We start from the raw sequence: 27,190 nt of genomic DNA, 5'->3' as shown, positions 1-27,190 counted from the left end.
GGCGGGGCGGGCGGCGCCGCTGCGCGCAGCCGTGCGGGCCATGGCCGCCGAGATCCACTCGCGGCCGCAGAGCCGCCGGCCCGTGCTGCTCAGCAAGGTCGAGGGCCACCAGGACGCCGTGAGCGCCGCGCTCCTCATCCCCAAGGAGGACGGCGTCATCACGGCCGGCGAGGACAGGTGACCCGGGGCCCGCTCCCCGCCGGGCAGGGCCGGGCCGCGGGGCTGGGCTGGGAGCCGGGGCAGCGGGGGCTGCTCACGGGAATGCGGGTGCGCGCTGTGCCTTTGCCGGGAGGTGCAGGGACTCCGTGCCTGCCGCCGTGAGGAGACCCGCGGAGCCGCGGTGCCGGGGAGGAAGATGCTCTCAGCTGTGAGGGAGGATCGGCTCGGCCCGGTGCGGGACGCGGGCTGACACTTTCCCAGCGGCGGGGAGAGGCTGCCGTGCTCCGTGCGCCCTGTCCTGCCCCTGCGGAGCCCCTGCCCCTGTGTGTGAGTGGGTCCTGCTGAGCTCAGGAGCAGAACCAGCAGTCAGGGAGTGTGTTTGCCTCGGCCTTCCGCTCTGCTGGCTGAAGCGCTTGCAGGGTGTCGCTGCCTCCCCTGCCCGTCGGGAGAGTTGGAGCTTCCCGAGCTGCTCCTGAGGAACGAGCCCATAATAGTGGCTCGGTGTGCGGGTCCCAAAGCCGCTTCCCTCCGGCTGAAGCCGCTCAGGGAGTGAGTTGGCAGATCCGAGGGGAGAGGGGGTGATGAGCTGCTGTGCACGGCGCTTTCTGCTTGGAAGGGAAGGTGTCTTCGCAGTCTAGCCCTGGTTCTCGGCGCTGGCTCGTCTGCCACAGAAGCTGTAATGTCGGTAAACAGTTATTCAGATGAAAGGAAAGTGGAAATGAGGAAGCAGGTAGTACCGAGGTTTGTGGCCAGGAGAGTGGTGAGGAATCTGCACTGTTTATGACAGATGGAATTTCACCTGTGCCATGTGCAAAGTGATGTTTAAATGTGAAGAGGGATGGGAGATGCTTTTTAGGAAACTGTGGCTCCATTTGAAGCAACGGTGAACTTTTAAACGTACAGAAGTGCATTCTTTGAGGTGTAGCTTGGTGCAGGGATAATTTTACTGTTATACCATAAAACTTTTAAAACTAAATTTGCATTAATATTTGCATGAATTTTTGTTTGAAAAGCTTGACCTTGTGAGATATAGGAGGGTATGAGTGCTGAAAATCAGCAGAGCAGCAGTGTTATCTGAATTGGGTTTTCTGGCATTTATTTTTAGGTCAAAAAGTGCAAACAGATCACGTGTCTAGTTGGTCTGTGTCATCCCTTCTTCTGGAGATGGCTTTGTGCAGTATGTGTTGGATAACAGCTTTTGGATGGGAATGGGCAGCTTCCTTTCATTGCAGTCACTTAGGTGTGATTGTTTGTGTTTGTGTTCAGTTTGCTTTGATGAGCTTTCTGAAAGAGACAAAAGGAAATTATGATTTTTAAGACTCCATATCAGGGTTCAGCATTCACATTTTCATGGTAGAGGTTTGCCTGTGGGCAGACAGTGCCAGCGTTTAAACTCAAGGTCTAATGCCAAAGGTTAAGCAGTCTGCCTGCTTAGACTGCTGATAAGAGCCAAGGATGGAGCTGCATTTTATATGGGCACGTTTTGATGTCACATACACACCTGTGCAAGCAGGGAGAGGCCACCACCCACCTCTGGTGTGTGTAATTTCCAAGTGGGTCTGTGGAATTGTGGCTGAGTTTGTGTCACCCACCTTACTGTGAGAAATTAAATCTTTAAACTTTCAGAAACCTGTATTTTCTCTAATCTGGGATACCTCCCACAGTTCATCAGAGCTTTCACCTGCAGTTCAGCATGTTGTCAAACAGTGCTCCCCGGTTTGCTCGCTGCAGGTGGGGTGTAGGTGTTAATACTGCCTGACTGCTAATGCTGCTGGCAGCAGAGTGCAGAGTACAAGGAGCACAAGAGCTGCTGTGTGTACTGAGAGCAGGGCTGAAGTATTTTTTATTGCATCTTAATGCAGCTAAGGCTGTCAAGTATTTCATAATAACCAGTCAGAGGAATGTGTTTACAAGTTGGGTAGTGAGGAAAACATTGGTGCACAAACATTCCCTGGGAATGCTGTAGATTATTTCTCATTAGAGCTACTCATTGTAGTTCTTCCTATCTTAAATTATATTTCTTAGAATGAAATGTAATGGTTTTATTTTTTCAGAGGATACAAAATATTTCATAGTCGATCTGTGAATGCCAACCAAATTCTACTATTTTTTTTTAAGTTTTAAAGAGGAAAAAAGAATACCTGCAGGAGACAGAGAGTTAATTTTCCCAATGGGATTTTTCAGCAGGACACTTGCCATCTGGGAAGCTTTCTCAGAACTTATCTAGAGAGGATGATTAACTCTGTGTCCCTGTTGGCATCTTGTCTGACCCTGGCTGCAAGACAATGTTGGGAATTGTTGCAGTGTCTCAGCACACAGACAGCTCAGGCAGGAGGAGTGTTTCCCAGCTGCAGCTGGGAGTGCTGGGGGATGATCAGCTGTGTACAAGACCCTAAATGCAAAATGAAGGTTGTGTATTCACTACAGGCTCACAGGAGCTCTGGAGTCACTGGCACATTTCAGTGCTGCTGTTTGGTGACCATCACTAGCTGCTTAAAGTACAGCATCAGCTTTTGTAAGATTTTTGCTAATGAAACTTATGTATTGGTCAAAATATGGTTTAGTTTTAACAGAAATTTGATTAAAACTATCAGCTGTGTCTTTGAGCTTCCATTGCACTGTGATTAAACCAGATTCCTAACCTGTTTTGGGAACAAGTTTGATAACAGTATAAATATTTTTGATTTAAGCTACCAGAAAGAGGCAGTGTTCTGTCCTTGCTAGGAAAACAGCTGCCAGTGGTTGATTTTGGTAGGGAAGCAGTTGGTGGTGGTTTGAAGGAGTTGGGAAGATGCAGTGCTGGGAGCAGGGCCGGTGTAGGTGTGTGGTAACCTGCAGCAGTGGTGGTACTGTAACAGGGTTGGATTTGGCTGTTGGTGTTCCATCATCCTCCCTGCCCTGGCTTTCAGAGGGCAGCTGGTGGAGCAGGAGCACAAACACTGCTGGAACACAGCATTGTCTGCTCTCAAACCCCAGGCTTTTTCTCCAGCACTGTTGGGTGCTTGCTCACTCTCTAAATGAAACAATGATTGAGAACAATAAAAACTCTTAGAAATTGGTAAACGCAGTCAGTGTTGCTTGAAGATGGCTTTTAAGTGTCTTTCTTTATATTACATTAAAAATCTTGTGCCAAAACCCCTTTGAGTTGTGCTTCTATAAATGTGCATGCTGCCCTAATGAAAGCAGCTTCTGATTCAGTACTGAATGATAGGGAAGTTTGGAGGTAATTTCTAATATTTTTTAAAAATGTTTTGCTTCCTCCTGCCACTCTCAGAGACATGAGTCTAGAATTTTAAAATCTCTCTCTGGGTGCTTCTTTATGAGTTTCAGCATTTTTACATCCTTGCTGAGACTGCTGTCAAACAACCCTGTGTCTTTCTAGGCCCTTAGCAGGGAATGCTCAAGGAGAAGTGAGTGGTAGCCAGCTCTTCTCAGGTACTGAGCCCAGGATTCTTCATTAAATAAAGACCAAGTTTTGAGGAAAGTGCTACAGACTCTAAGGCAGTTGTCATAACAAAGACATAACAATGAGTGGTTGAAGGAGATTGTGGGAGCAGCATTACTGGAGGGCTTCTCTAGTCCTTTAAGAACTGGTATTTCACAAATTAATTTGTCCCAACATAAGGAGATGCATGACAAAACCAGGTCTGTAGGAGGGAGAAGTGGCATTTTGGCAGAGGTCACTTGCTGACTACTGTGAAATGATCTCTTCAAATTTTGCTCAGTCAGAGCTTTATATAATTAGATATAAAGCTGTCTGACAGCTTATCTTTGCAAGCATGAGGCGAGCAGAGTATAAATCTTACTTAAACCAAAATAAGAAGCTTTCAGAAGTTAATTTTGCTAACTCTTGCAGCTATTTGCTTAGGCTCTCAACTCACTGAGGGGCTGTACCATTGATGATCAACACAGAAGTTACACTCCCATTAAATAATTTCTTAGAAAAAACAAATCTTTGCTCCCTTTATTCTAGTTCAGTACAGTTAACCACAATACTGAGAGAAAGCTAAGTCTGCTTTTGAAAAATCAGCAATGCATGACTTATCATGTAAATTTTAAAAATAAAAGATGATTACATGGCTTTGCCTAGAAGTGAAGAATTGAATTAGTAAGGATGGAAGCCACCATCTGAAATGTTCAGAACAGTTTGAGTATGATGGAGCTGCTTTAAAAAGCAAGTTAAAAAGCTGATAAAGGTGCTAACCTGTGCTATTAGGCTGGCATCATTAGAATAATTTGAAAACATTGTTTTTCCCATATTCTGTTACCAAGAAATAGCAACTGCTCTTCTGAAGTGGTGACTGACACAAGGTAGGCTGTTGATTATTGTAGAGAGGAAGTGATAGCTTTTGAGAGACAGTCTTCATGCAAAATATTTAGTGACTAATAATTACTAGACTAATGTACATATGCCCCTAAACTGGTCAAAAAGTAACTTGGTTTAAAAGCTGAAAATTATGGTTTTGGGGCAGTGTATGCTCACCTGTATTGCTTTCAAGTTTTCAAAAAGTAGTTCATTAAGGGTGGGCATTGTCTGCTTTGTTTTTGAGCGGTCTTTTAAAGAAAAACCTTTAAATGGATTGCAAAATTAGAATGCTGCTGTTGTCTCTTGAGCAGTAAAACTTCTGAAAAGTTCTTGTGGTTGTGGTGCAAGACACTGGTCCCCTTCTGTGCTCTTTTTGTAAAACTTTTTACTGTTGATCCTCCACGATGTCTAACTAATCACTCCCCTAGTATTTTTCTAGAGAATTCTAAATGCCAGAACTTTCATTAGCTGACAGTAAATAGAACAGCGCACCTCAGGGAAGCCTCTTGACAGTGTTTCCAGGTACATTATTTACAGATCATTTAGGAACGAGGAAGTTGGATTTAAACAGTAACAAAAAGGCAAACAATAGTTTGGAGGTGAAATTTCAAGAGGACGTAACCTTAACACTGCCTACATGTGTGCTCTTAATTTCTTAATGTAGAATCCCTTCAATGTGTCTGTTGTAGGAATGTTTTTAATTGACAATAGCTTTCCACTTCCTTGCTGATACTCTCACATCCCTCCTCCCAGGATTTGACAGCCAGCAGAGTAGTATAATGCTAAATGTTCACAAGACCAACTGTCCTTTCCTTCCAGGAGATGATTCTGGAAGGTTGCAAACCGAAGCCAATTTTATAAAGGATCTTGGCCTGCTGCCCAAGTCATCTTGTCAGCTTTTCAGTTAACGTTTGACTGGCTCATCAATCCTGATCATATTTAGGGCAGAGAAGCAGTGCAAACCATCAACCACTAGTGTTGCTTGTCCTTTGCATGTCTACATGAGGGATTAGAGGAAATAATACTGAGTTAGATATGCTGTCCTCTAATTATTCATATTTGGGGATGAAGATGTCAGTAGTGTGCTGGTCTAGAAGATGAGGTGCTTCTGTTATTAATATTCAGTATCTGGCTTGCTGAAGGGTGAGTTACACAGAGATGCTGTAAAAATTTAAAAGTTTGGACTTCCATAAGAAATTATTTGCAATTTTTTTAAAAATATATCAGACACTTAATCTGCTATAAACAAACTGTGGTTTGCTCTGCCAGAGATAGAAAGTTTCTGCAGTTTAAATTTGACTTATATCAACCAGAGCCAAGAAGGAGGTAAAGGGCTGCAATTTGTAGCAATTTCTGAGGTGAGCTGAAATAGTATTTCCATTTCATGCTATTGAAACTCCACGTATAAATAGTTTTGAAGAAAGCTTTTCCAAATCCAGGGGTGCCTATGCTTAGTGTCAGTGTTCTTGTTCTGTTAGAGCAGTATTTGAGTGCTGTTATTTCTGTTATGTTGTTCCTCTGTTATATTTGAGTAGCACAAAAGCTGAGGGCAGTGGAGCTGAGCCATCAGTAATGCAGTGGCTCAGATGTAGGGGATGGTGCACTTACAGCTGCTTCTCCCTCTCTTCCCGTGGCACAGGACAATCCGAGTATGGCTGAAGAGGGACAGTGGGCAGTACTGGCCCAGCATCTACCACACCATGGCCTGTAAGTACAATATGGGTGTTGTCAGTGGTGGCCACACATAGTATGGGCTTTGTACCTGTGCTGTGTGTAGGAACACCTCCTTCTTATTTCCTCAAGGGCTGGATCCCCTCAATGATCTTGATTTTGGGAGCTTTGCAGCAAATCTAGCTCAGACTTTGATTTAAAACTAGCTGCATGGTGGATGAGATCTGTGGCAGTGTTCTGTCAGAACCACACCCTTCACCAGGTGAATCCTTGTGGATCTGCAGCTGGAGGTGCCTGAAATGATGGCAGATAACTTGTCTGCCAGTTAAGTGAGCTTTTCCAACCACTAGCTGACAGCTGAGATGTAAGAATACTCTCAGCTGTCTAAGCTGTGCATTTTTTTCTTTCAGGGCTGCATTTGAGATAATTTTAGTGAGCTCAAGTTCTTAGGTGTAACCAGCTATTACTGTTAGCTCAGCTTTCAGCCTGTGTAAAATTCCTCTTGCTGAGTTGCACCTTGTGGCAGGACATCATGTTTGCATATGGTTCCTGTTGGTGTATCTGAGTTACAGTAGTTGTGTTCCTGTCCTCAGCTTCACACGTGGGAATTGAACTGTCATTCCAAGGGATGTTAGCTAGGCAGACTAGTTTCTATCAAACTATTTAAACAGCTTTTGTCCTGAGTGAAAGAATTGGCTTTTATTAAAGTCATGTGTATCCTAATACCTCTATTTAAATACTGTGATATACTTGTTTTGTTTTTTGACAGCACCATGTTCTGCCATGGCTTATCATCATGACAGCAGACGGATTTTTGTTGGCCAGGATAATGGAGCTATCATGGTAAGTTGTTGTGACTTTTCTTCTGAATGTAGGTTAGAATTGCTCAGATTGTCCATGTGTTGCTGGCAGCTGATAGTCTGTTTTCTTTCCATTCATTTTGGAATGCAGCTACTGCTAAGTGGCTGAGCTTCTTGGCAGCTCAGCTGAGATGTATGTGGGATCTGCAAAGCAAAGGTTCTTCTGGCTAGATGTGAGCCAGGTAGCCTCAAGAAGGCCTTGAGCTATTTGTGCAGCAGTGGGCCCACAGAATTTCACTTCACCAAGGAAATGTTTTGAGGGCAGTACAGTAAGCTGGGCAGAGTGCCATGGTGGTTCTCTGACAGGGGTTGTGAACTGCAGCTGGTATGGATCTGTCTGTATCCTGCCATGCACACATCTCTGGATTTGCTTGCTGCACATCTTTTTATGATGTAGAAATTTCAACACTAGCTCTAAAATAAGAGGCTGGGTTCATCTCTCTTCTTGCTGGGAATTCTTTCTTCTCTCTTTGTATATTCTTGCTGTAGTTGCTGTCCCTGTCTTGGAGAGCATACACTTGGCAGAACAGAAACTGGGTTTTATTCTTCCCCCCCTTGGTAAAGGAGGGAAATCTTGTGACGCTCGGATTCTTTAGTGGTTTCCTTTCTCTATGAAAATAAGGTCAAATTAATAACTGCCCCATAAGGAGCCAGGGTACTGCATGAGTGTCATAAAGAGTGATTTTACAGATAACTGCTACAGATGAATAGCCTACACAGAACTGCAGAGAATTCTAGTGATAACTACTGGAAATTTCAAGTTGAGACTTCTAAAATTTCTTTAAGTCTAATGGATTAAATAGAGAACACTGTCACTTAAACCTGTCCTTTGTGGAGTCACAAACATGCAAATCTTAAGTACTACAAGATAGTTTTGTTTGCTCCTGCTGGGGAAACTGAGATCTTATCTCTTTCTATAACCTTCCTTCAGTAAACTCAGTTCTGAAAGGATGTTCCCTGTTGAAAATGCAGTTCACTTAAAACCTTAATTTACAGTTGGTATTTCAGTGTGCTTTGCTCCAGCCTGAGAAGCTGCCTGTTTTTTGTGGGATATACTGCTGCTATGCAAATTTCAGTCTATGAGGTTGCTGCTCCTTTTTGGGTATCAGTGTTGCTTTATGCCACTGTGGTATCTTCTAACAATTTCCCTTTGCTTTTAGGAGTTTCACATTTCTGAGGACTTCAATAAGATGAACTTTGTGAAAACCTATCCAGGTAAAGAGTTAACTATCTACACTAACATTTGTGTAAAGGGAAGGTATCCATAATAAGGAAACTGGGCACAGTCACACATGAATCAAATCCAGATTTGCTTTAACTCTGACTGACCTTATAGTTGGCAACTTAGTTGGGGGATAACTGCCATAAGAAGAGTGTTCTGTCAGACAGCTGAGTACAAGTTGTAGTCATGAACATTTAGGTTCACTACATCATTAGCCTGCAATGTAATGAGCCAGAACTAGTGAGCCTGGATTTTGCTCTTCAGCTGCAGTAGTTGTACTACATGAGTGTTGGTGTAAGAGCTTTATAAAGGTGATTTTGATATTTGCAGTTTCTCTCCTTACTTCTTGTAATCAATGTGCTTTGTGACTCCTAGCTCAAGGTAAGAGTCTGTACCTTCTCTGTCATCTTAGGAGAGCAACAGGGATGAAAAAGAGCAAATTTTTTCCAATAGGTGGGAAACAGGGTTTGTGGGATTGTTCTAATATTTATAGAGATACTAATTTCAGCATTTGTCTACATTTCATCCTTTAGAGAAATACAAAACTCCATTGTTGGTTAAAATTGGAATATTAAGTTGAAAGACCTGAAGGAAGCTCTTAAAGGCTGCAGATTATGTAGCAAAACAAAGTGCAGATTGTCTTGTGACTCCCTGACACTGATAGAAGCAATGTTCTTGCTTGGGAGAAAAAGACCTTGTTCTTAAAGCAACAAAACCTCCCTTTCTCCTAAGGGAGATGATTTGACAATTCAGTCAAGGGAAGTGCTTGCATCTTGGGGGGCAGGGGAGGCTTCTTTCTAAAGCATGTGTAACTTCTTGCTTAGTGGCAGCATTCTCAACAAAGCTGGGTGGGATTTGGTTTATGTGGCAGGAGGCAGTTTGAATGCCATGGACTATATATCCTTTTAGGTGCTTAGAAATATGAATGTCAGCATAGCTCTCTGGGGTTAGGAAAAGATGGGTTTAGTAAAGCAATTCAAGTTTTTAGATGTGTTGCATTACTGCCCAGAAGTCCTGAGCTAACTAGAGGAGGCTGAGGGTTTGCTTGTTCCTTTACCTTGGGTATCTGGACTGAACTCAGCTTCTCTCTCTCTCTCTGGGGAAAGGTTTACATCACCTGAGTGATGGGTTTGGTTCACTTGAGCTATTCAGAAGGCAAATCCTAAACAGAACTATGGGAACCTTTTCATTCAGCCAAGATGCAAGTATAATATAATGGTGAAAGATCTCCCTGGGGCATTGCCTAGATATCATCTTCAACCTCTGTCTGTCTGAATTAGAATGGAAGTACACAGCACTTTGATTTTGGGGAGAAAATAGCCAGAATCTTTTTCTTGTTGCAGCTCACCAGAATCGAGTGTCTGCCATTACTTTCTGCCTGGCATCAGAGTGGCTTATCAGCACAGGTCATGACAAGTGTATCAGCTGGATGTGCACCAGGAGTGGGAGCATGCTGGGGAGACATTACTTCACCTCTTGGGCCTCATGTCTGCAGTATCCTTTAAAAATGATTGCTACCCTGGAAATGGAAGAGTACTTTGTTCCTTTACCTCAATTCGTTCCCAACTTTCCGTGTATAACAACTACAGTGACATCTTTTTGCAAGTCTGCTAACTCTTATTCTCATTAGAAGTTTCATACCTTTATTTCTGTTAGTGGTTATTAGATAGCAGAAGAGACCTTGAGCTGCAGAAATCCCAGTCTGTACTAGTTCCTAATTTTGAGGTGTCTGTCATTAGCATCTTGTGGCAGTGACAGTACCTACAGCCTGGCCCATAGACTTCCTGGGCCAGTCACTTTGTTCAACAGATGCCAGTGTGTCTTTGAGTCCTTCTAGGGCATAAACCATCATGAAACCCCTTTGGACTGCTTTAATTTTTCTGTCTTTGTTCACGTTAATATTTTCTATCTTTAAGCTACCAAAACTTTATTCACCAGTAGTAATTTGTCTGTGTACAATTTGTTTTCTGTAAACTATATTTAACTGCAGCATTTGCAGCTTAGACACCCTGTCTATTCAGCTGTAAGTACTTCAGGGCATTCTTTACCCTATGTAAAAGACTTACAAACCCAGTAGCTTGAAAGGTAGTTCACATATCAAAGTTTTTGAAAGCAAACTAAACTAAACTAAAACTGTTTTTTTAGCACTTGTTAATGGTGGCAGTTTAGATGTGGCCAGACAGTAATTGAAGGCAATTGGTTGCTGTAGGAGGTTTGATGGCAATAATGCTTTAGAAGTAGCAAGATTGAAAAACTGAAACACATCAACATCCTCTATTGCAAACGTGAAGCCCTCTCTAGAGTGGCTGTATACCTGTGTCCTGGTAAGAAGCTGGAGGAAAACTCAGTTGCCAGCTGCATGTCTGTCCTTCTGAGGTCTCCCATCTGTGCAGACCCTGCCTTACTGGCTGAAAAACTGCCAGGTGTGTACTGTTGTACTGCTGCTCTTTTTTAGAGTCCAGGGGAATTGTGTCCCACAAAACATTCCATGTGCAGCTCACCTCAGCTAAATGCAGCACAGAACTGGTTAAAGCTGGTGTGTGTATTGGAGACCAGCTCACAGCAGTCTGGGGAACAGTCTGAGCCTCACTGAATTCAGTGGCTTCTATAGCTAATGCTGTTGCAAATAATGGCACAGTTTATTATTAAAATGGAGAAAAGAATATGACCTTTTATATCAATAAAAAATCAATTTCCACTGAAGACCTTGACATTTGAAAATCCATTTTAATTTATCTGCCTTTGGATTTGTGTTAGGAAGAACCAGCTTGCTGGTGTGTGTACCAGGTGCTTGGCCTCCCCATCAGGAGGTTCCTTAGAACATTGTTTGTTAGTGATCCTGTGTGTAAGCTTCTGAAAAACACAGCAGAGTGCCTATTCTTTACTGGATTAGTGGGGATAAGGCAAGCCTGAACTTCAAGATGAAGAAAGGATCACATGTTCAGGGAGTTAGAGGATTTGTTGAAAGCAAATTGTTTATCTCATGATCCTGAAGGCTTAAGAGACTTTGGAATGTCATCAGATGGCAGAGCCTCTGCATTTTCACTTAGAGTGGTGGGCTTTTGGTAAACTATCTTCTTAAAGTTACCCTCTCTTGGATACCAGAGGCTGCTTTTCTAGCTGCTGCTTGTGTTTTTGTGTGGTTCAAGGAGGACACCTAAATTTATATGCAGCTCTTGGGTTATGTGGTGTCAGCTACATGGGTCTTTCCTAGCTCTTATTTATATTCTGAATAACAAAAGTCTTCTAAAAGCAGAAAATTATCTAGTTCCATTGACTTGCCACACTTTGGTTTCTGGAGTTCATAGTTGCATTGTGGCAAAAACCGAGTATCAGAGCTGTTGTGAGGAGTAATGCTTTTTCCCAAGGTGCCACCTTGTTAATGGATCAGTGTGGCTTTTATCTCATTGCTAACTGACAGAATCCTTGCTGAAATTAGGTCAGTTTTCAATACCACACTCAAGGACCTGCACTGGTAAACTGGGAAGTCCAGAGAACAGGACAAGAAATGGGACAGCCTCACCTTGGCAGTAGCCAGAACATTGGGAGTGTACTTCCACTGTAAGGCGAACTCGTTGTGGAGGGTCAGCATCCTTGTATCTTGGTTTTCCTCTCCTGGGGATATCAACTACAACCATGCTAGAAAACAAAAGATTTATTGGAAAAGGTAGTAGGTAAGAGTGAATGCAGCCCAGTGTCCAGTGAGATGCTCCTAATGGTTGCAGAGAGCTCTGCACTGCAACAAGTAGCCTGATGAGTTTTGGCATCTTGTAAACAGCCATGAATGTGTTCTGTAAATAGCTGCTAGAAATGGCCTGAAGCTACTTGGCTTGTCTTAAACTAGGGCATGGATTATCTCATGGCTTTCTCCAGTAGCTTTCTAAAACTCTTCTCTTTTTTTCTATACAGTTTTACTTGCACATATCCCTATATGTTCAGGGACTTAAGAGTGTGATGAGAAGGAAGGAATTAAAAAGGTTTATTACAATCTCCAACCTCTTTAAAAGTAATTATGTAAATATTTCTCTGGCATATTAAAATGTTCTTTTCCAATTTTTTTGACTCTATAGCCGATTGTTTCAGTCATGTAAAATACTCTTTGAACAAATGAAGCTTCTCCTTGACTGGTGTTCAGATATGATCATGAAACTCAGCATGCATTTGTTGGTGATTATTCTGGACAGATCACTCTTCTGAAACTGGAGCAAAATACCTGTTCAGTTATCACAACCCTTAAAGGGCATGAAGGTAAAGTAACTCTTTGTCTTAAAGCCACTTGTCCCAGATACAGTACCTCTTTGTAAGTTGGGGTGAGATGTTCAATTGCATATCTGCCTCTTAAGGGTGATACTGGATGAAAAACCAGTCCAGGGTAGTGGTTATGATAAGCTGCTTGAAGCTGTACTTGACTTCCTGTTAAAGAGCAAACATTCTTGCTGAAGGCAAATCTTAGCCTTATAAATACTTACAGGTATTTTTATTGTAGCTGAAAATCAAAAGTAAAAATATGCATTGAGTTAAACACAAGTTATCCACTAGATGGCCACCTTTAAAAGCTTTAGTCTCAGCATTGGAGAAACTGCCGAGTCTAAGGCAAATGTCTCATCCTCTACAGTACAGCTGAAGTCCTTACATCAAATGAAGAATCAGGTGATCACTAACATGATACAAAACCACTGTCTGCTCCAATGAGTAAGGCAAGAATGCAAATTACCGAATAATGTGTAACTTAATAATATGCTGAGAAAAATAAACAAGAGAATGCCTTTTCCCATGTGATATTTGCAACTTTCAAATCAGCTGACAGTTTGCATGTGGGTAGGGATCAACTACTGGGTCATGAGTCTCTGACCCACTGGAAAAGGCTGTCTTGTTTAACAGCTGGAAATATAGAGTAGGCTTTGTTAAAGCTGGGTGGACTCCTGATCTACAGATGACTGTAAAATGATACAGCTGGTTTTGAATGCAGGAGGCAAGTTGAGATTTTCAAGTGATAAATGTCTCTTCTGCTTTCAAGGAGAATTTCAGATTGTTTTGGTTTAGAACAAAATAATTCTCTTGGCCCTAGAGATTCCATTGCCTCTCTATACTTTTGCACTGGTCTGTGTTCAAATGCAACTTCTTGGTAGATGTTACAGTTAGTCTGAAAGCTGTATGTCTGTGTGGCACTTCCTTGTTGTGTTCTGTCTCTTGAGTTGTGATGGGCTTCCAAGCACCAACTTCAGCAGTGCTGGCCACACAGCAGCCACCTTTGGCTCATATATTTTCAAATGGGGACTGTGATCCTTAAAACAAGAATTGAGCCACCATAAAAATTTACTTCAGGGGCAGAAACAGATTTTTCTTCAACTGGTATTGTACTATTTATTTCAACTTCTTTATTTTTTTAAGCAAATCAGATTATGTGTCACTTTTTTTCTCACCATATTTGTGTAATATTCTCGAGATCTAGTAACTCTGAACTTAAATGGCATCTAATTCTCCTTTGAGTGCAGTTGTGTTTGACAGATTTTAAAAGTCTGATTTAAAAGTCTTGTTTGCTTTCTAGCTCTTGCAAAGTGTGACTTCATAAGCAAGCAGTTGCTTTGCAGTTTAAATGGTTTCAGAGTTTGTTCTCAGCTTCCATGCATAACAGCCTGCTCTGTGCAGTGCTGAGATAATACTCAAAGTTAATGCCTTTTTGGTGCACATGCTATTTCCAAATGGGTCAGTCTGAAAACAGCATAGCCCCAAAGGAGGCAAAAAAAAAAAAAAATCTTGTGCTTCAGAGTATTGGGAAGAACTGATTTGGGCTCTAATTTCCATTCATCATCTTGGTTTTGGACTAACAAGGCTTTTGATGACAACTGAGCAATAGAAGGATTCTTTAAAGGGAAGGATTTCTGCAAGGAAATAAAATGTCCCAGCTTCACAACTGTAGGTGGCATGAGTAACAAAATTACTCCTTTAGTGTACTGGCTACGTTACCATGGGTATGGGTTAGCATAAGGCTGCTACTGTCAGATGACTCATTTCTTTCTATCCCTAATTCACAGTTGCACTGGGCCTTCTGAAATCTAGTTTTGTAATTTAGTCAGTAGTGGCAGATTTGCTAACAGCAGTGAAGTTCTCACTTTGTTTCTTAGTCCAGCTATTTTAGGGTGTTGTGGTTATGTGAGGTAGTAGCTTTAGCTGAGAGCACTGTGAGCTGTGCTGCAGCCACTGGCCAAGCACCTCACTGTGTTGTAGATCCTGGTTTCTGCGTGGCAGGTGCTGCTGCTTCTATCTTCCAAAGCTCATGTAGCAGCCTGGCAACTCTTAAAATCACCTTCCTAAATTCAAGGGGCACAACTCAGACTTTCTGGCTTATGCTATATCTGTCTTCTTAGGGACATCTGTTCTGTTGTCCAGTACTCCTTGCCCCTCTCTCAGGGCTGCACTTTGCTGTTGGATGTTTCCTTTGCCTTTAGGCTTTCAGTATGTTACTGGTGTAAGGCAGTACCTCAAGTTTCACTTAATTGCTCCAGGAGGGCATCACTGTGTTGGGGAGCCAGTCCCTTACATCTAACTGCAGAATGTTCTCTCCTAGGGAGCATTACTTCTCTGTGGTGGGATCCTGTCCAAAGGCTGCTCTTCTCAGGTGCCTCTGACCACAGCATTATCATGTGGGATATTGGTGGAAGGAAGGGGAGAACGCTGCTGCTCCAGGGACACCAGTATGTAATGGACTCTTATTTTTCATCCTGTAATGAACACACAGTCCCAGGAAGACTAAATAGTGTGGCAAGACATTTGAATCATTGTGAAAAATGGAGAAAATTACTCTTTGCAGAACCCTGAGTACTTTGAAGGGAAAGAAGGATAATCAGTACTAGGAAGGCCTTACTGATAAAGCTTTTTTCTTTTTCATGTTTAATATGTTCATTTTACCATGGTTTAGAAGTAACACAGAAATAGTTTATAGAAAAAGGTGGGCAGAAATCCTAAATCATCTGGTTTGGCCTTTATGTAAAAATTGCATGTGTCTGTATTGTAAATACTGCACTGAGTTACCTTTGAGAGGAGGGCTAGAACCTTTTATGTATAGTATAAGCATGTTCATATGTGCATATAAAATCAGCTTCAATATGTTCATGTTCTCTGTCTTTCTCTCAGTGATAACTGATAGGTGATAACTGATTGGCTAAATTACAGGGGTAGTCTCTTAACTTCAGAAAGTGTCATGTTTCCCCTCCTCTGAAGGCGGAAACTCAACTCTTGATTTTTAGACACCCAACACTTGCTGCCATTTTTAAATGTAGGGCTCTTATTCAGTCTGACAGGCAGTTCACCACAGAAGATATATTCTACTTAGAAATGCACTGGTAGTAGAGATTTTGTTTATATTTAAAGATATTTGTATAGTGTGTTCTCCTCTTGTCTAATTACATAGATGCCTCCATCCAGCTTTGATCAAGACTGATAGCTTTAGCTCTGTAACTCTTGTTAAATCTTGAAGGTTTAGTTTTATGGCTAAAGAATTAAACATAGAGCCTTGGTTACAAAAAAGTAACTGAAGTAACTGGAGGACTTCATACTGCTGTTACTGCTGCCTCATGTGTCCTGGTGAAGACTTGTAACAGCTAGGTTCTCTTCTGAGAAGCAGAATGACTTTTTAATGCAATTTAGATGTTGCAAAGCATTTTGATACTACTCATATTCTTTGGTTAAGTTCTCAGGGCAGACCTTTGTTTTGACATGACTTTCTTTAGAATTAAATTGTCTTATTGGTAAATGCATACTTTGCTTTGCACCTACAGCCTGACTTACTGTGATTTGTTAGCAAAAGTGGAACCTGCTGCTTAGTAGCACCTTGAAACAAATATTTCTCTTTATTTATTCAGTTGTTTCTGTTTTGACAAGTGGCTCTCCTTGCCAGCACAGAAGAGTATTTGCACATGCACTCTGAGTCAGTTGACCCTCAGTTCACCATCAGGGCTTACTGCCAGCAAATGTTAACATGGAACTGTACCTCTGGTATTCTGGTCAGGCCTGTAAGAACACCCTCAACATCCTGATGCTAGGGTAGTGCTCAGGTGACAGCATCTGTTCACTCATCCTCAGAGCTCTACTTAGTGGACTCAGCAAACTGAAAATCAGTTTTGGCCTTCCTCAGTAGCTTTATTTACAAGTAGGAATCAGGGTTTGCTGAGAAACCAAGCTTTGTTTAAATACCTGTGGGTAACTGGTGTGTGCTTTGTTGGCAGTGACAAGGTGCAGGCTATCTGCTACATCCAGCTGACACGGCAGCTGGTGTCCTGTTCAGCTGATGGGGGAATTGCTGTTTGGAACATGGATATCAGCAGAGAAGAGGTAACTTCATGTCATAGGTCAAAGATTTTTTCTTTCTCCTTTTCAGAGACTGCTGTGACTTTCCTTAGTCAGTTCTGCAGGCTGCTTTCCTCATGTTGTCTGACACTTTAAAGCTGAGTGTTATTATTGAAACCTGTTCTGTTCTAATGGCTGTCCCTGCTGCATTGTAGTAAATGGAAAAGAGCAGGAGATGGTTTGGACTGCCTAGAGTTTTATCTCTAAGAGACAACAGATTCACTGGAATGGCTGTGCTCTTTGCTTCTGGAACAGTCTAAAGCAATCAAACTCTTGCAGTAAAGAAACCAAAGGACTGTGCTTCAGTAGTCTTGAAATAAGTTCTCAATTTGTGTCAAAGCAGGTAAAGAAGTGAGAGGCAGATTTTGAGATGCAGTTCAGAAGGCAGAGGTTCAGTCCCCAGACAACATTTTTTTTAAAGTTCTCAGTACACAGCAGTTGACCCAGCCAAACACTTTCTTTCTGCATCAGTTCATATCCATGGTGGTGCAAGTGAGAATGCTCTGGTTTTCTTACTGTTAGCCATGTAAGTGAATTGAAAAGAAAAAATGCTTTGTTGTTCCAGTTTTCCTCCTGCCAAGTTTCAGGGAGACCTCCTCATGAGATGTATAAAGTTGTATAGAATATACACGTTCAAATTCAAGTCCATGTACTAAAAATATTGTGCCTCTCTTTCTATCTCTTACAGGGATGTTCAGTTAAAGTATCTGAGAGAGCTGAAATGTGTAAAAGCTCTATTTTCATTTGGCCTAGTCCATTTACGGCAGGAAAAGTGTGTGGGTGGGAGAAGGGATGCTTAACGAAGATGGGGCAGGATGGAAAATGCAGATGAATTCCTAATTATTTCAAACTGCAATCCCATGAAAGTAGAAAAGATAGTTACTCACAGAATTTACTTCTGGACACCCCCTTTCTTAAAGGGGATTACTGCCTCATAGCTTCTGCAGTTTGGACTACACTGGTCCCTAAAAGCCATCCAGACAACCAGAGCAGCAGTCTTTGAATGCCTGCAGCAGGTTTAGTAACGTAGGTGTTTGAATGAGTTTTCTTATTAAGGCAGTAATATAAATATTCCTGGAAGCTTAAAAAGTGTAGAAGATGTGTAGATAACCAATAACTGTATTCTTGGGTTTGAAGTTTTTGTGTTAAACTTTCTTTGTACTATGCTCTAGGCAATTTATTGTTGTAATGTCCACAACTGAACCAGGGCATCTTTCCAAGTAAGACTTTACTTTGGGCTCTTAAACTTCCTTGAGTGTTGTGTGGGGGAAAACAATTCTGATTGCTTACATTTCCTGCTCTTTTCTAGGCTCCTCAATGGCTAGAAAGTGATTCCTGTCAGAAGTGTGAGCAACCTTTCTTCTGGAATATAAAGCAAATGTGGGACACAAAGACAATAGGGTTGAGACAGGTGAGATGGCTGGTTTCAGTGCTTAGCTGTACTTCAGCACTTGAGCAAAATGTAAACAGAACACCACTAAGGCTGGTAGATCTTTTCATCTCTTGGTATTTTTGCTGCTTTGAAGTGAGGTATATTGAGAAGTTACAGCTTCTCAGCACTGCTAAGACATTTCCAAATTCTGTGAAAGTGTTGCAACAAATTTCTGTCACAGGTCAAAGCAGGCTGTGGTAGTCATGCTCTGCTGGATTCCTCTGAATGTTCCCATGCTTTGGATTTATGGACAGCTAATCAAGTGTTGTGTAAAATGGCAAACAGTGCCCCATAACTGAGAATGTAGATGCTCATTCCAGTGAAGCACTAATGGCCCTGTTCTTACTGCACCAGAATGTTTTTAACTGGGGTCCTTGTTCAAGCCTCTTTTTCCCCTTCTCCCCGAAGGAGCTTGCCAGAGAAGAGGATAGACACAGAGTATGGAGATAAATCCATAAATGATCCAAGTGACTGCTCAGAACTCCAGAGATGTTGGTCTTTGGTTGAAAAAGCAGGGATTTCCTAGCAGGTTGCTTTCTAACAGGTTGCAAAACAGAAAATTTGTTGTTTTGGTTGTGCAGTGGACACTTTTATGGTGGTCAAGTGACTTGGTATAATGACTTGTTGATTTTCTTCTTCCTCCATGAAGCATCATTGCAGAAAATGTGGACAGGCAGTGTGTGGCAAGTGCAGCACCAAACGGTCGAGCTACCCAATCATGGGATTTGAGTTCCAGGTCCGTGTCTGTGATTCCTGTTATGAGTCCATCAAGGATGAAGAGTGAGTATGAGGGAGTAATAAGCTGTAGTAACACTGCTGGTGTGCAGAAACCCTTGGCCTTGCTCCACATCCACACACAGTGCTACACTGAGCTGACTCTCTGCTATTAGGCCTTGGGGACTGAAAGCACTGTGATGGCAGAGATGCCCCATCTGCCTCTGCTGGTGCATTTAGATCAGATCTGGAATTACAACATTTATATCCTTTTTTAGTTCTTCTTTTCCAGGAGCCCAGATCTAGACTTGAGATATATTTGTCTCAACATTTTAGTTTAGTTAAAAGCTATTGATTGCACTTAACATTGCTAAGTGGGGGCCAGGCAATGCATTTCAGCTGCCAGGATGTATATGCATTAGTTCATGTACACTTTTTAAAACTTTGGGAGTATTCTTCAGAGCTCAACATTATTTTCACCATTCAAGCAAATCAGGTTAAACATCATTTGCTGTCTTATTAAACCTGCCTTAGAAATGAAAGAACCCCTTTTCTTTTGGTATGAACAGAGTAATCAGATGTGAAAATTTTGTGAGTGTTTGGGATTTTTTGTTGTGTTATTGGATTTTTCATTATTGGGACTTTTTGTTTGCTTGGGGTTGGGTTGGGATTTTTTGAAAAGTAGGATGCTGTGCTCTAGTTGGCTTCTGTAGCCAGCAGGGGAAAAATGAACTTGACTTTGTTAACCAGGAATTAGAAGTATTTATTAATTCCATGTCTCACTTCTGCTCTAGTATTATTAACAGTCATGCTGCAGAAAATGTCACACCTATATAACTCCACAAGCAGTGGAGTTGTATGACTTGCTAATTTAATTCTGTCCCCTTTAATGTGGCACTGCAGCTCTTGGAATGGATTTATTAGTACTTAAGCAACCTAATTTTCTTTTAAGTTTATTTTGCACTGCTGTAATGATGCCATGAAGCTTCATCTGATGGCTGGCTTTCATTTCAATTGTTCTTGTGCAGCCGTACCTCCCTGGCAACCTTTCATGAAGGCAAACACAACATTTCACACATGTCCATGGACATCTCCAGAGGGCTAATGGTGACTTGTGGGAGCGACCGGATTGTGAAGGTATTGCTGCAACTCTTTCCTGCATTTCTAGGAGATATTTAATAGAGTTCATTTTTATGTATTCTTCCTTTCTTTCTGACATCTATTGCTACAAGTTATCTATTGTGTGAAGAAGGAATTGTATTTGCTAACTTGTTCTTCTGCAGCTGAATGAGGAAATGCCTTGTAACTCCACTATATGGAGTGCAGCTGTTGTGTCTCTGAGCAAACATAGCAGGCATGGGCAGCAGGAGAATCTGCCAGAGACACAGCCCTGAGGAAATGTGCAGGTTACTTTGCTCTGAGCTCCATGGCTTGGAGCATGGCCACTGAAAGCCCTTGTTATGGGACAGTGACATGGAGCTCAGACTGATACAGAGTCCTGCTGTGCCTGGGCTCTACATTCACCATGCTTGTCAGAACTGGGACTGTGCCATCCTGTTTGGCTCTAGGCATGTTTGTGACAAACTGCATAGCACTTGTTAAAAGAGACCTACACAGAAGTTCAAGACTCTTGAGCCCCAAATTTGGCTTTTGGTTTGTAAGGCTGCTGTAATTCTTTATGAGATTTTCCTCAAGCATAGGTTAAAAAGGAGTTGTTACCTTGTGTCCAGGGATATCTTTCTTTGCTTCTGTGCCTCTTGCAGAAGGAGCTGTGAGTCTGACACTGATGCTGTCTAATTCTCCACAATTCTCCTCCAGATCTGGGACATGACTCCAGTAGTTGGTTGCAGCCTTGCCACCGGGTTCTCTTCCCGCTGATCTCCTCCGTGGCAGGTTTATGCACCTTATGTACAGCAATATGCACCGAATGAATGGAACCCTCCTCAAGAATATTACTGCAAACACTGGTTGCTTGATTCTCCTCTTGCTGCTGTTCCAGGATGGACAGTCACCCTTGTAGAGCACAGCTTTTCTGTTGGGCTCCCCGGGATTCTCCGTGGTGCTGAAGCGCGGTTCCGCAGCCTCTCGGACTGACACAAATCTGCAATATGACACCTGGGTGGAAGGACCTGTTGTCTCTCAGTTTACATATGTAGTGTTAACAATGTGCTATCTCTGCTGATATATCTTGTACAGATACCTTGTAGCTAAAACATTACCAGAGTAAAATGAGTGTAGTAAATTCAATTTGTGCAAATAGTAAAATAACTTATTCTCTCGTCCAAAAAGCAGTTCTGTTGAAATGTTTCTGAGCAGTCACTGTCTAAATTGCCTCCAAAAGGTATCTTGGTTATTCCTATGGAAGGAGGAGATAGTTTCAAGTGGAAGGTAACTTCTTTCAGATGAGATAGTAAGAGAACCTTTGATCACACAAGATCTTTTATTGGCTTTCTTGTAGTGTTTGTCTTCAAGTTCAATTGTTAGTGAAATCACTTTTGTGGAACAGCTGTTCTGTGTAGGTAGCTGGTGAGTCTGCAAACAATCCTGGGCTTTTTATGTAGTGTTTTAGCATAGCTGATAAACTTCTGTAGTTATGAAAACGTGCAGCCCACCTACTCTAAAGACTGGCCACAGGTATGAGCCATGTACTCTGACAACTGTAATGTTGTTAGAATGGAAACCTAAACAAATCTGCCTTGTTACAAGGAACAGTTAAGAAAAAATGGCCAGCTAAATTTTAGAGATTTTCTGTGGAAAGGCTGATGTTCTTTAATGTTAGGGAACCTGTCTTTGCTAAAGTACAGCATAAATTCAAATACTGTCTTGATGTTGCTTCAAACAGATAAATACTGAGCAATAATTACTGAGGTACAGAACAGCTGCTTTTTTCCCTGCACCTAGGAGTGTTAATCCTGAGATACCTATATTGACCATTTCCTGTTTCAAAGCTGAGAAGTATGAAGAATAGCTGTGAGGCTTTTATGACTGTGCAGTTGGCACATAAAGGAAATAACTGGTGAGAGATACTGTCAGTAAACTGGTTTGTCAGTTGAGTGAATCTCCTATATTTGAATACTGTAAAGAAGAATTTATTTTGTAACTTTGGAAGTTAAGGTAATATGGCACAGAGTTTAAGCTTGGAGTGTCAAGATTTATCTGAAAACAAATGCAATATGTGTGAGGACAAAAAAAGGTAGGTCAGCTGGCCTGGAATAGGTGGTATTACACAATTATCAAAGGTAATGTGCTCTTTCTGGCAGAAGAGTTGAGGGTTAGACTGTCTTTACTTACAGCAACAATCAAGTGGTGCTATGAGTGTTAGTGAATTCAAGTCCTAGGTGTGTAACTTGACACTAATAATCTGCATTGGACCATGCTGTGGCTGAAATAGATTAAGATCATTAATACATGGTGATTCACTTGCATTTTAAGCCAAAAATCTGATAGTCTCCAAAGGGCATTAGAATCCAGAATATGATAGTTACTGTTACTTTGTCTGCTTTTCCATGGGCCTTCTCTGGAAGTTTTGTGAAGAGTTTTTATTTCCTGGCCTTATTGGGCCACTGAAGAATAAACAAAACCATCTTTTGTGGGGATCCCAAAACTTGTCTTGCCTTCAGTCCAGGATTTAGCACTTGTCACACCCATTTGATTCAACTCTGCCTACATGCTGTATAGCTTAGGTTTTTTGGGAAGGCTTATTTCTAAGATGTTGAGAGAAAGAACAGTTGCAGCTTTATGTTCTGAAGGCATTCACCCTTCTAAACCAGGAAGGGAAGTGTTGTGGGGTGAATAATCTCTGGAAAGTCTCTGCATTCACTTTCAGGTCCTCTCTGGTTCTGGAAGAGAATAGAAGCCTTCTCCCTCACAGCATGTAAGGCAGAACATGAATTACAGTGCTAGAATTGTTTAATATCCCACTGTAATAGGTTAGGAGGATCTAGGGTGTGAATTAAGGTGGGAGATTGATGTAGATGTGCAATGAGTACCATATTTTTCAACCCAGACATTGTGAAACCTATACTCATGATGCTGAGGTGTGACTCCTTTGCAGCTAGCACTCCAGAACTCAACTCTTTTAGTTCTGATTACTCAATGTGCCCCTGCTTAACACACTCCCTTCCCTGTGAATACTTCCTGTTTCTTTACATTATGTATTTGCCACTAGATAATATATTCTCTACTGCCTAAGGAATCTATTTTCTATAATTGATATACTTAAAGATTGTGTCAATTCAGATATAATGACAGTTATGGCCACTAAACCTTTAGTCTTTTAAGTATACTCTTGGTGTTGAATGAGTAATGCTCACAAACCACTAAAGAGAGAGTAGTTTTGTTTATAAACAGCTACTTGGAAGGCACTCATTCTCTCATCAAACTGAGCATACTTGGCTATGGCAGCTCAAGTGTGCAGTTACTGAGAAGCCTTGATTTGAAGCATTACAGATCTCGCTTGTGTAACCTCTTCCATTGGGGCAGGGAAGGGGAGCAAAGGGTACTAATATGTGTTAATTCTTTCCCAGTTGTATTTCTGTACCCTACATAGTTAAGAGAATCTAGATAAAACTGTCCTTTGCTCCTCCTTGTCTGTTTTTTAAATTTTGATTACATGTACAATAAAATATTTCTTGATATTCACTTAGTCTATTTGGATGATCCATCTTTTTTTTTCATCCTACGAAAACATGATGTGCATTTTGTGCTGTGGCTCTTCCTTTATATGCCCCATGTACAAATTGTAGAGAGAGCTACAATTCTGGGTTCTGGGAGAGCTTGTTGGGTGTGTTGTATTGGAACTGAATGAGCTGCAGCAGGGTCAAAGGCCCACAATGAACCAGTGAGCTGAGACATGAGCAACTGCTGTGTGATCCCAGTTGGGGATGTGTAACCTATCCTGTGTTCTGCTTGCCAGCTCATGCAGACATCATCTCTGCTTCATCTGGCTGCCCTTCAGAGCTCTGCAAAGGCTCTTACCTGCAGAGTACCACAGGATCCTTTCCTGAGATGCCTTGGACCTGTCTGAGGTGCCAAGGAAATGCTGATTTTGCTGGATGGGGTGAGGACAGCCTAAAATATATATACCGAGGACACAAACTGCAGCCACACAAGGTGGTTGCACTTGTGTCATGATACTTTCTCACAGGGAAAGGATGGAGATACACTGGAAAGCATCCTTATCCCTCACAGCTGCTCACAGGCTCAAATTCAGCACTGGCTAGCTGTGTAACACTAGGAATGTCTGAATGGTTGATTGATCAATGTTGGTTGATCAGTATGTTGTGTGGCTCACTGCTTCCTTGGGGTATTTGGGAGCCAGAGAGGGAATCTGGAAGGGTTTGACAAACTTGCCACCTTTGAATGAGGACTGAAGAGCCTGTGTGGTATATAATAATTTTGTAGAGTTGTTTGGTTTTTTTTTTAACATGGTATGTCTCATTTTGAACTGCTTAAACTTCTCACATTTCCAGTGAAAAGTGACTGGAAAAAATGAAGCTGTTGCTGATTTATAGTCAGAAAAGCCTGTTTAGTTGTCTGTGTAGATAATCTTATGTTTTGAATAAGGCATATGAACTTTAGTTAAAGTATCATATCATCAAAGAAGATGCTGGAAAATTGCAAATGGTGTACTTGTAGTCAAAGCACAAAAATAGATGTATTGGTTTTCTAACTGAGAATGCACAGTTGATCACTTCTCAAATTCCTGATATTGAAAACTTCATTTAAGTTTCAGATAGCTGTGCCAGGTCTTAGTACCTGTAGTGTTGACTTTACTCATTGAGGAGATTTAGAATACATCAGATGCAGGAAAAGGACAGATTTTAATGTTGATAAGATTTACTACTACAGTCAGAAGGAAGGCTCTCTAAGGTTTTTTATCTCTGTTGACCAAGTCCTCAGTGATGAGTAACCTGACTAACCGTGAAATGCCATGATCAAATGCTACAGAAAATGATGAATTTCTGCCAGCCTAACATTTAAAAACTGATTTTGTCATCAATGAACTATCTTACAGGAAGTTTCAATGTGGCCTTCATTCACAAAAGGCAAGGATCAAGATCTCTTAAGTGACTGCTATCAAGTGATCCTATAAAGCTTTTTGCCCCTTTGGAAGATGTAAGGCCATGGGCTCTAGGCAGCTGTGTAGTCTGCTCAACTTTTAATATGCAAAAGTTAATTGTTGAACAGACTCAAAGACAGCATTACTTATTTTATCACTCTGGCAATGGAAGTACCAAAATAATATCAGTAATAAAATCTATACAGTTTTTTTCATAAAATTAAATATCAAATCATAAAGTGAAATATATGGGGTAATTAGAAATTCTTATTTCTGCTTCTAAGCATGACCCTTTTCCCCCCAACATATCAGCAGCTCTGAGTTGCTGTAGCTACCTGCTATCTGACTTACATTTGTACTCAGGGTCTCTGACAAGTTTTAGTTCATAATCTGGTCACACAAAGAAGTAGAAGCATATTCTTTTACTTACTCTTGATGTAGTATATTAATTTTGGTGGGACTGACTGGTTTGTCTGCAGAAAATTTGGTACATTCATTCCTAAATTGCTTTGTATCACAAAGATGATATGGGTTGTGGAGGTACATGTTTTTCTCCTCTTTACCTTGTTTATAGAGAAATGCACATTAGGGTTTAAATTGCTCCTGGCTTTGCTACTTTAGCTGTCTTTCAAGTAAAGATTCTGTGCCTTGCAGGATCTATACTGAGTCTCCTTTCTGAAGCCTATTTTCAGCTGCTCTCAAGTTCTACATGTGTATATCTGTCAAAATTCTGAGTTTTCACGAGCTCAAGTGCACCTGTGCAGCTGATCAAGGGTGGGCACTGCTTGCCTGTACTCCTTGATGGCATTGTTGCTGAGCCATGGCTGGCTGTCAGTTCTGGTGCTGTCCTTGGCCTTTTCTCTGTTCTCATTCATTTCTCTTTCTTTCTTCTTTAGTATATGGCTCCTTCTCCAGGTTTCCTCCACAGCAGCACATCCATGTTGGAGTCTGGCTCCCTGAGACAGGTGACAGCAGCTCTTGAAGCACAACTGCCCTGCTCACCAGAGCCTCCTGATCTCTCTTGCAGTGCTTGAGTGAAGGATGGCTGAGGCAGCAGACATGGAAGGTGAGTGTGGTTTAGAAAACCAACCCACTTCCTTACCCTCAGTTACAACACTCCGTCCCATTAGGCACCCACAGCAGTGCAGCCATAACTTGGTGACTGGCAGGAAGGTGTGGAACAGAACTGTCAATAGTCAGAGTTTGGGGAATGTCAGGGTGATTTCTGCAAGGATAGAGAATTGTACGTGTCTAAATGGTATTTGTGGGACACTCAATTTAAAACTTGAACTCACAGGCATTAACTGAAAAAGAGAAACAAGGCTGTAAATTGTGTTCATTACAGTCCTTTTATGGAGAAGAAATGCTGGGAATATCAACATGCTCACCGGCAATGAGAGGTTCTTTAGTCCTCCTACTCCAAAGCAGTGGTTCCCTGTTTATGGTATGAATACACCAACTGAGCACTCAGCTGTTTCAGGAGCACGGGAGCCTGAATGGGTTTTGATTTTAAAACCAGGATGGAAGGAGGAAAACCATGAAAGAAACTGAGTGAAGGTGTACAGGACAAAGAACTGACTGGCAGTGTGGTTAAGGCATGCAGAGCTGTGATTTGGGGAGATAAGGAAGGGTGCTCTTGCTGTAATAGCTGTTAATCCAGCTGAACACAAGAGGGCTACAAGAACAAGTTTTCTCTGGATTGAAAAAATTCTCGATGGAGCTTTGGTAATGCCTGTCTACCTTTGGCCTGCTTTTAATTTTATACAGCTGGGAAATGAAATAAAATGCTACTTGACACTCTTTAAATGCTTGTGTACACCTGTCACTTCAGGCTATAATTATTTGGATTGCTATTTTTAACACTTTTCTAATACTTTATAAATGTTGGGACTACTTACTGAACATGTGGCTGCTGATAAGGTACCAACATCTATGGCACAGGTACATGATTTGGTGTGTGCTCTATTGATATGAGTACTTTGTTCTGTACTTAAATTGTGGAGAATCCAGATTTTGTGAGCAAATAAAGAAAAAGAAACATAGGAAAAGCAGTCTGGAAAAGTACAAATGCTGCCTAGTAACCAAGTGCAAGTGTTAGGTTGCTTCTCTATTGATCCAAAGTGCAATTAAAAACAACCTCCTGCAGCTGAATTTAAATTGGGCTTTTAAAGTTTTTTTCTTTCCCCCACAGATCTAGTATCAAGTGGTTAAAAACCTGCACAGCAGGTCTCCTATAAAATCACCAAGTGGAGTGTTCATCAGCCTCAACTGCTTGGTTTGCACAGGGCAGCTTACCTGAGGGAGTCTGTGAGCTCAGTTCAGGTGCTGAAAAACAACACCAAAGCATCTGCTGGCTAGAATCAGAATAAGTGTTCAGTGCTCTGTCTCATTTATTGTGGTACTCAGTGTCAGTGAAAAG

At 41.6% G+C, this 27,190-nt stretch overlaps 1 protein-coding gene across 1 annotated transcript; it reads left to right on the top strand.

The window, feature by feature from the left end:
* The first annotated feature begins 2 nt into the window (after nucleotides 1–2).
* WDFY1 (WD repeat and FYVE domain containing 1) lies at nucleotides 3–23,351 on the top strand. Its single transcript, XM_058811846.1, has 12 exons — nucleotides 3–177; nucleotides 6,105–6,172; nucleotides 6,906–6,979; nucleotides 8,157–8,211; nucleotides 9,562–9,712; nucleotides 12,354–12,466; nucleotides 14,787–14,913; nucleotides 16,444–16,549; nucleotides 17,874–17,975; nucleotides 18,646–18,776; nucleotides 19,739–19,847; nucleotides 20,529–23,351. Exons 1-12 carry the CDS (start codon nucleotides 41–43, stop codon nucleotides 20,586–20,588), a joined length of 1,233 nt encoding a protein of 410 aa, XP_058667829.1. The 5' UTR covers nucleotides 3–40; the 3' UTR covers nucleotides 20,589–23,351.
* The last annotated feature ends 3,839 nt before the right edge of the window (nucleotides 23,352–27,190 follow it).

This window comes from Ammospiza caudacuta, chromosome 11 (assembly GCF_027887145.1).
Source record: "Ammospiza caudacuta isolate bAmmCau1 chromosome 11, bAmmCau1.pri, whole genome shotgun sequence".
In the NCBI taxonomy this organism is placed as follows: domain Eukaryota; kingdom Metazoa; phylum Chordata; class Aves; order Passeriformes; family Passerellidae; genus Ammospiza; species Ammospiza caudacuta.
Note: the sequence above shows the minus strand (reverse complement) of the source record. Positions and strands in the feature narration are given on the sequence as shown.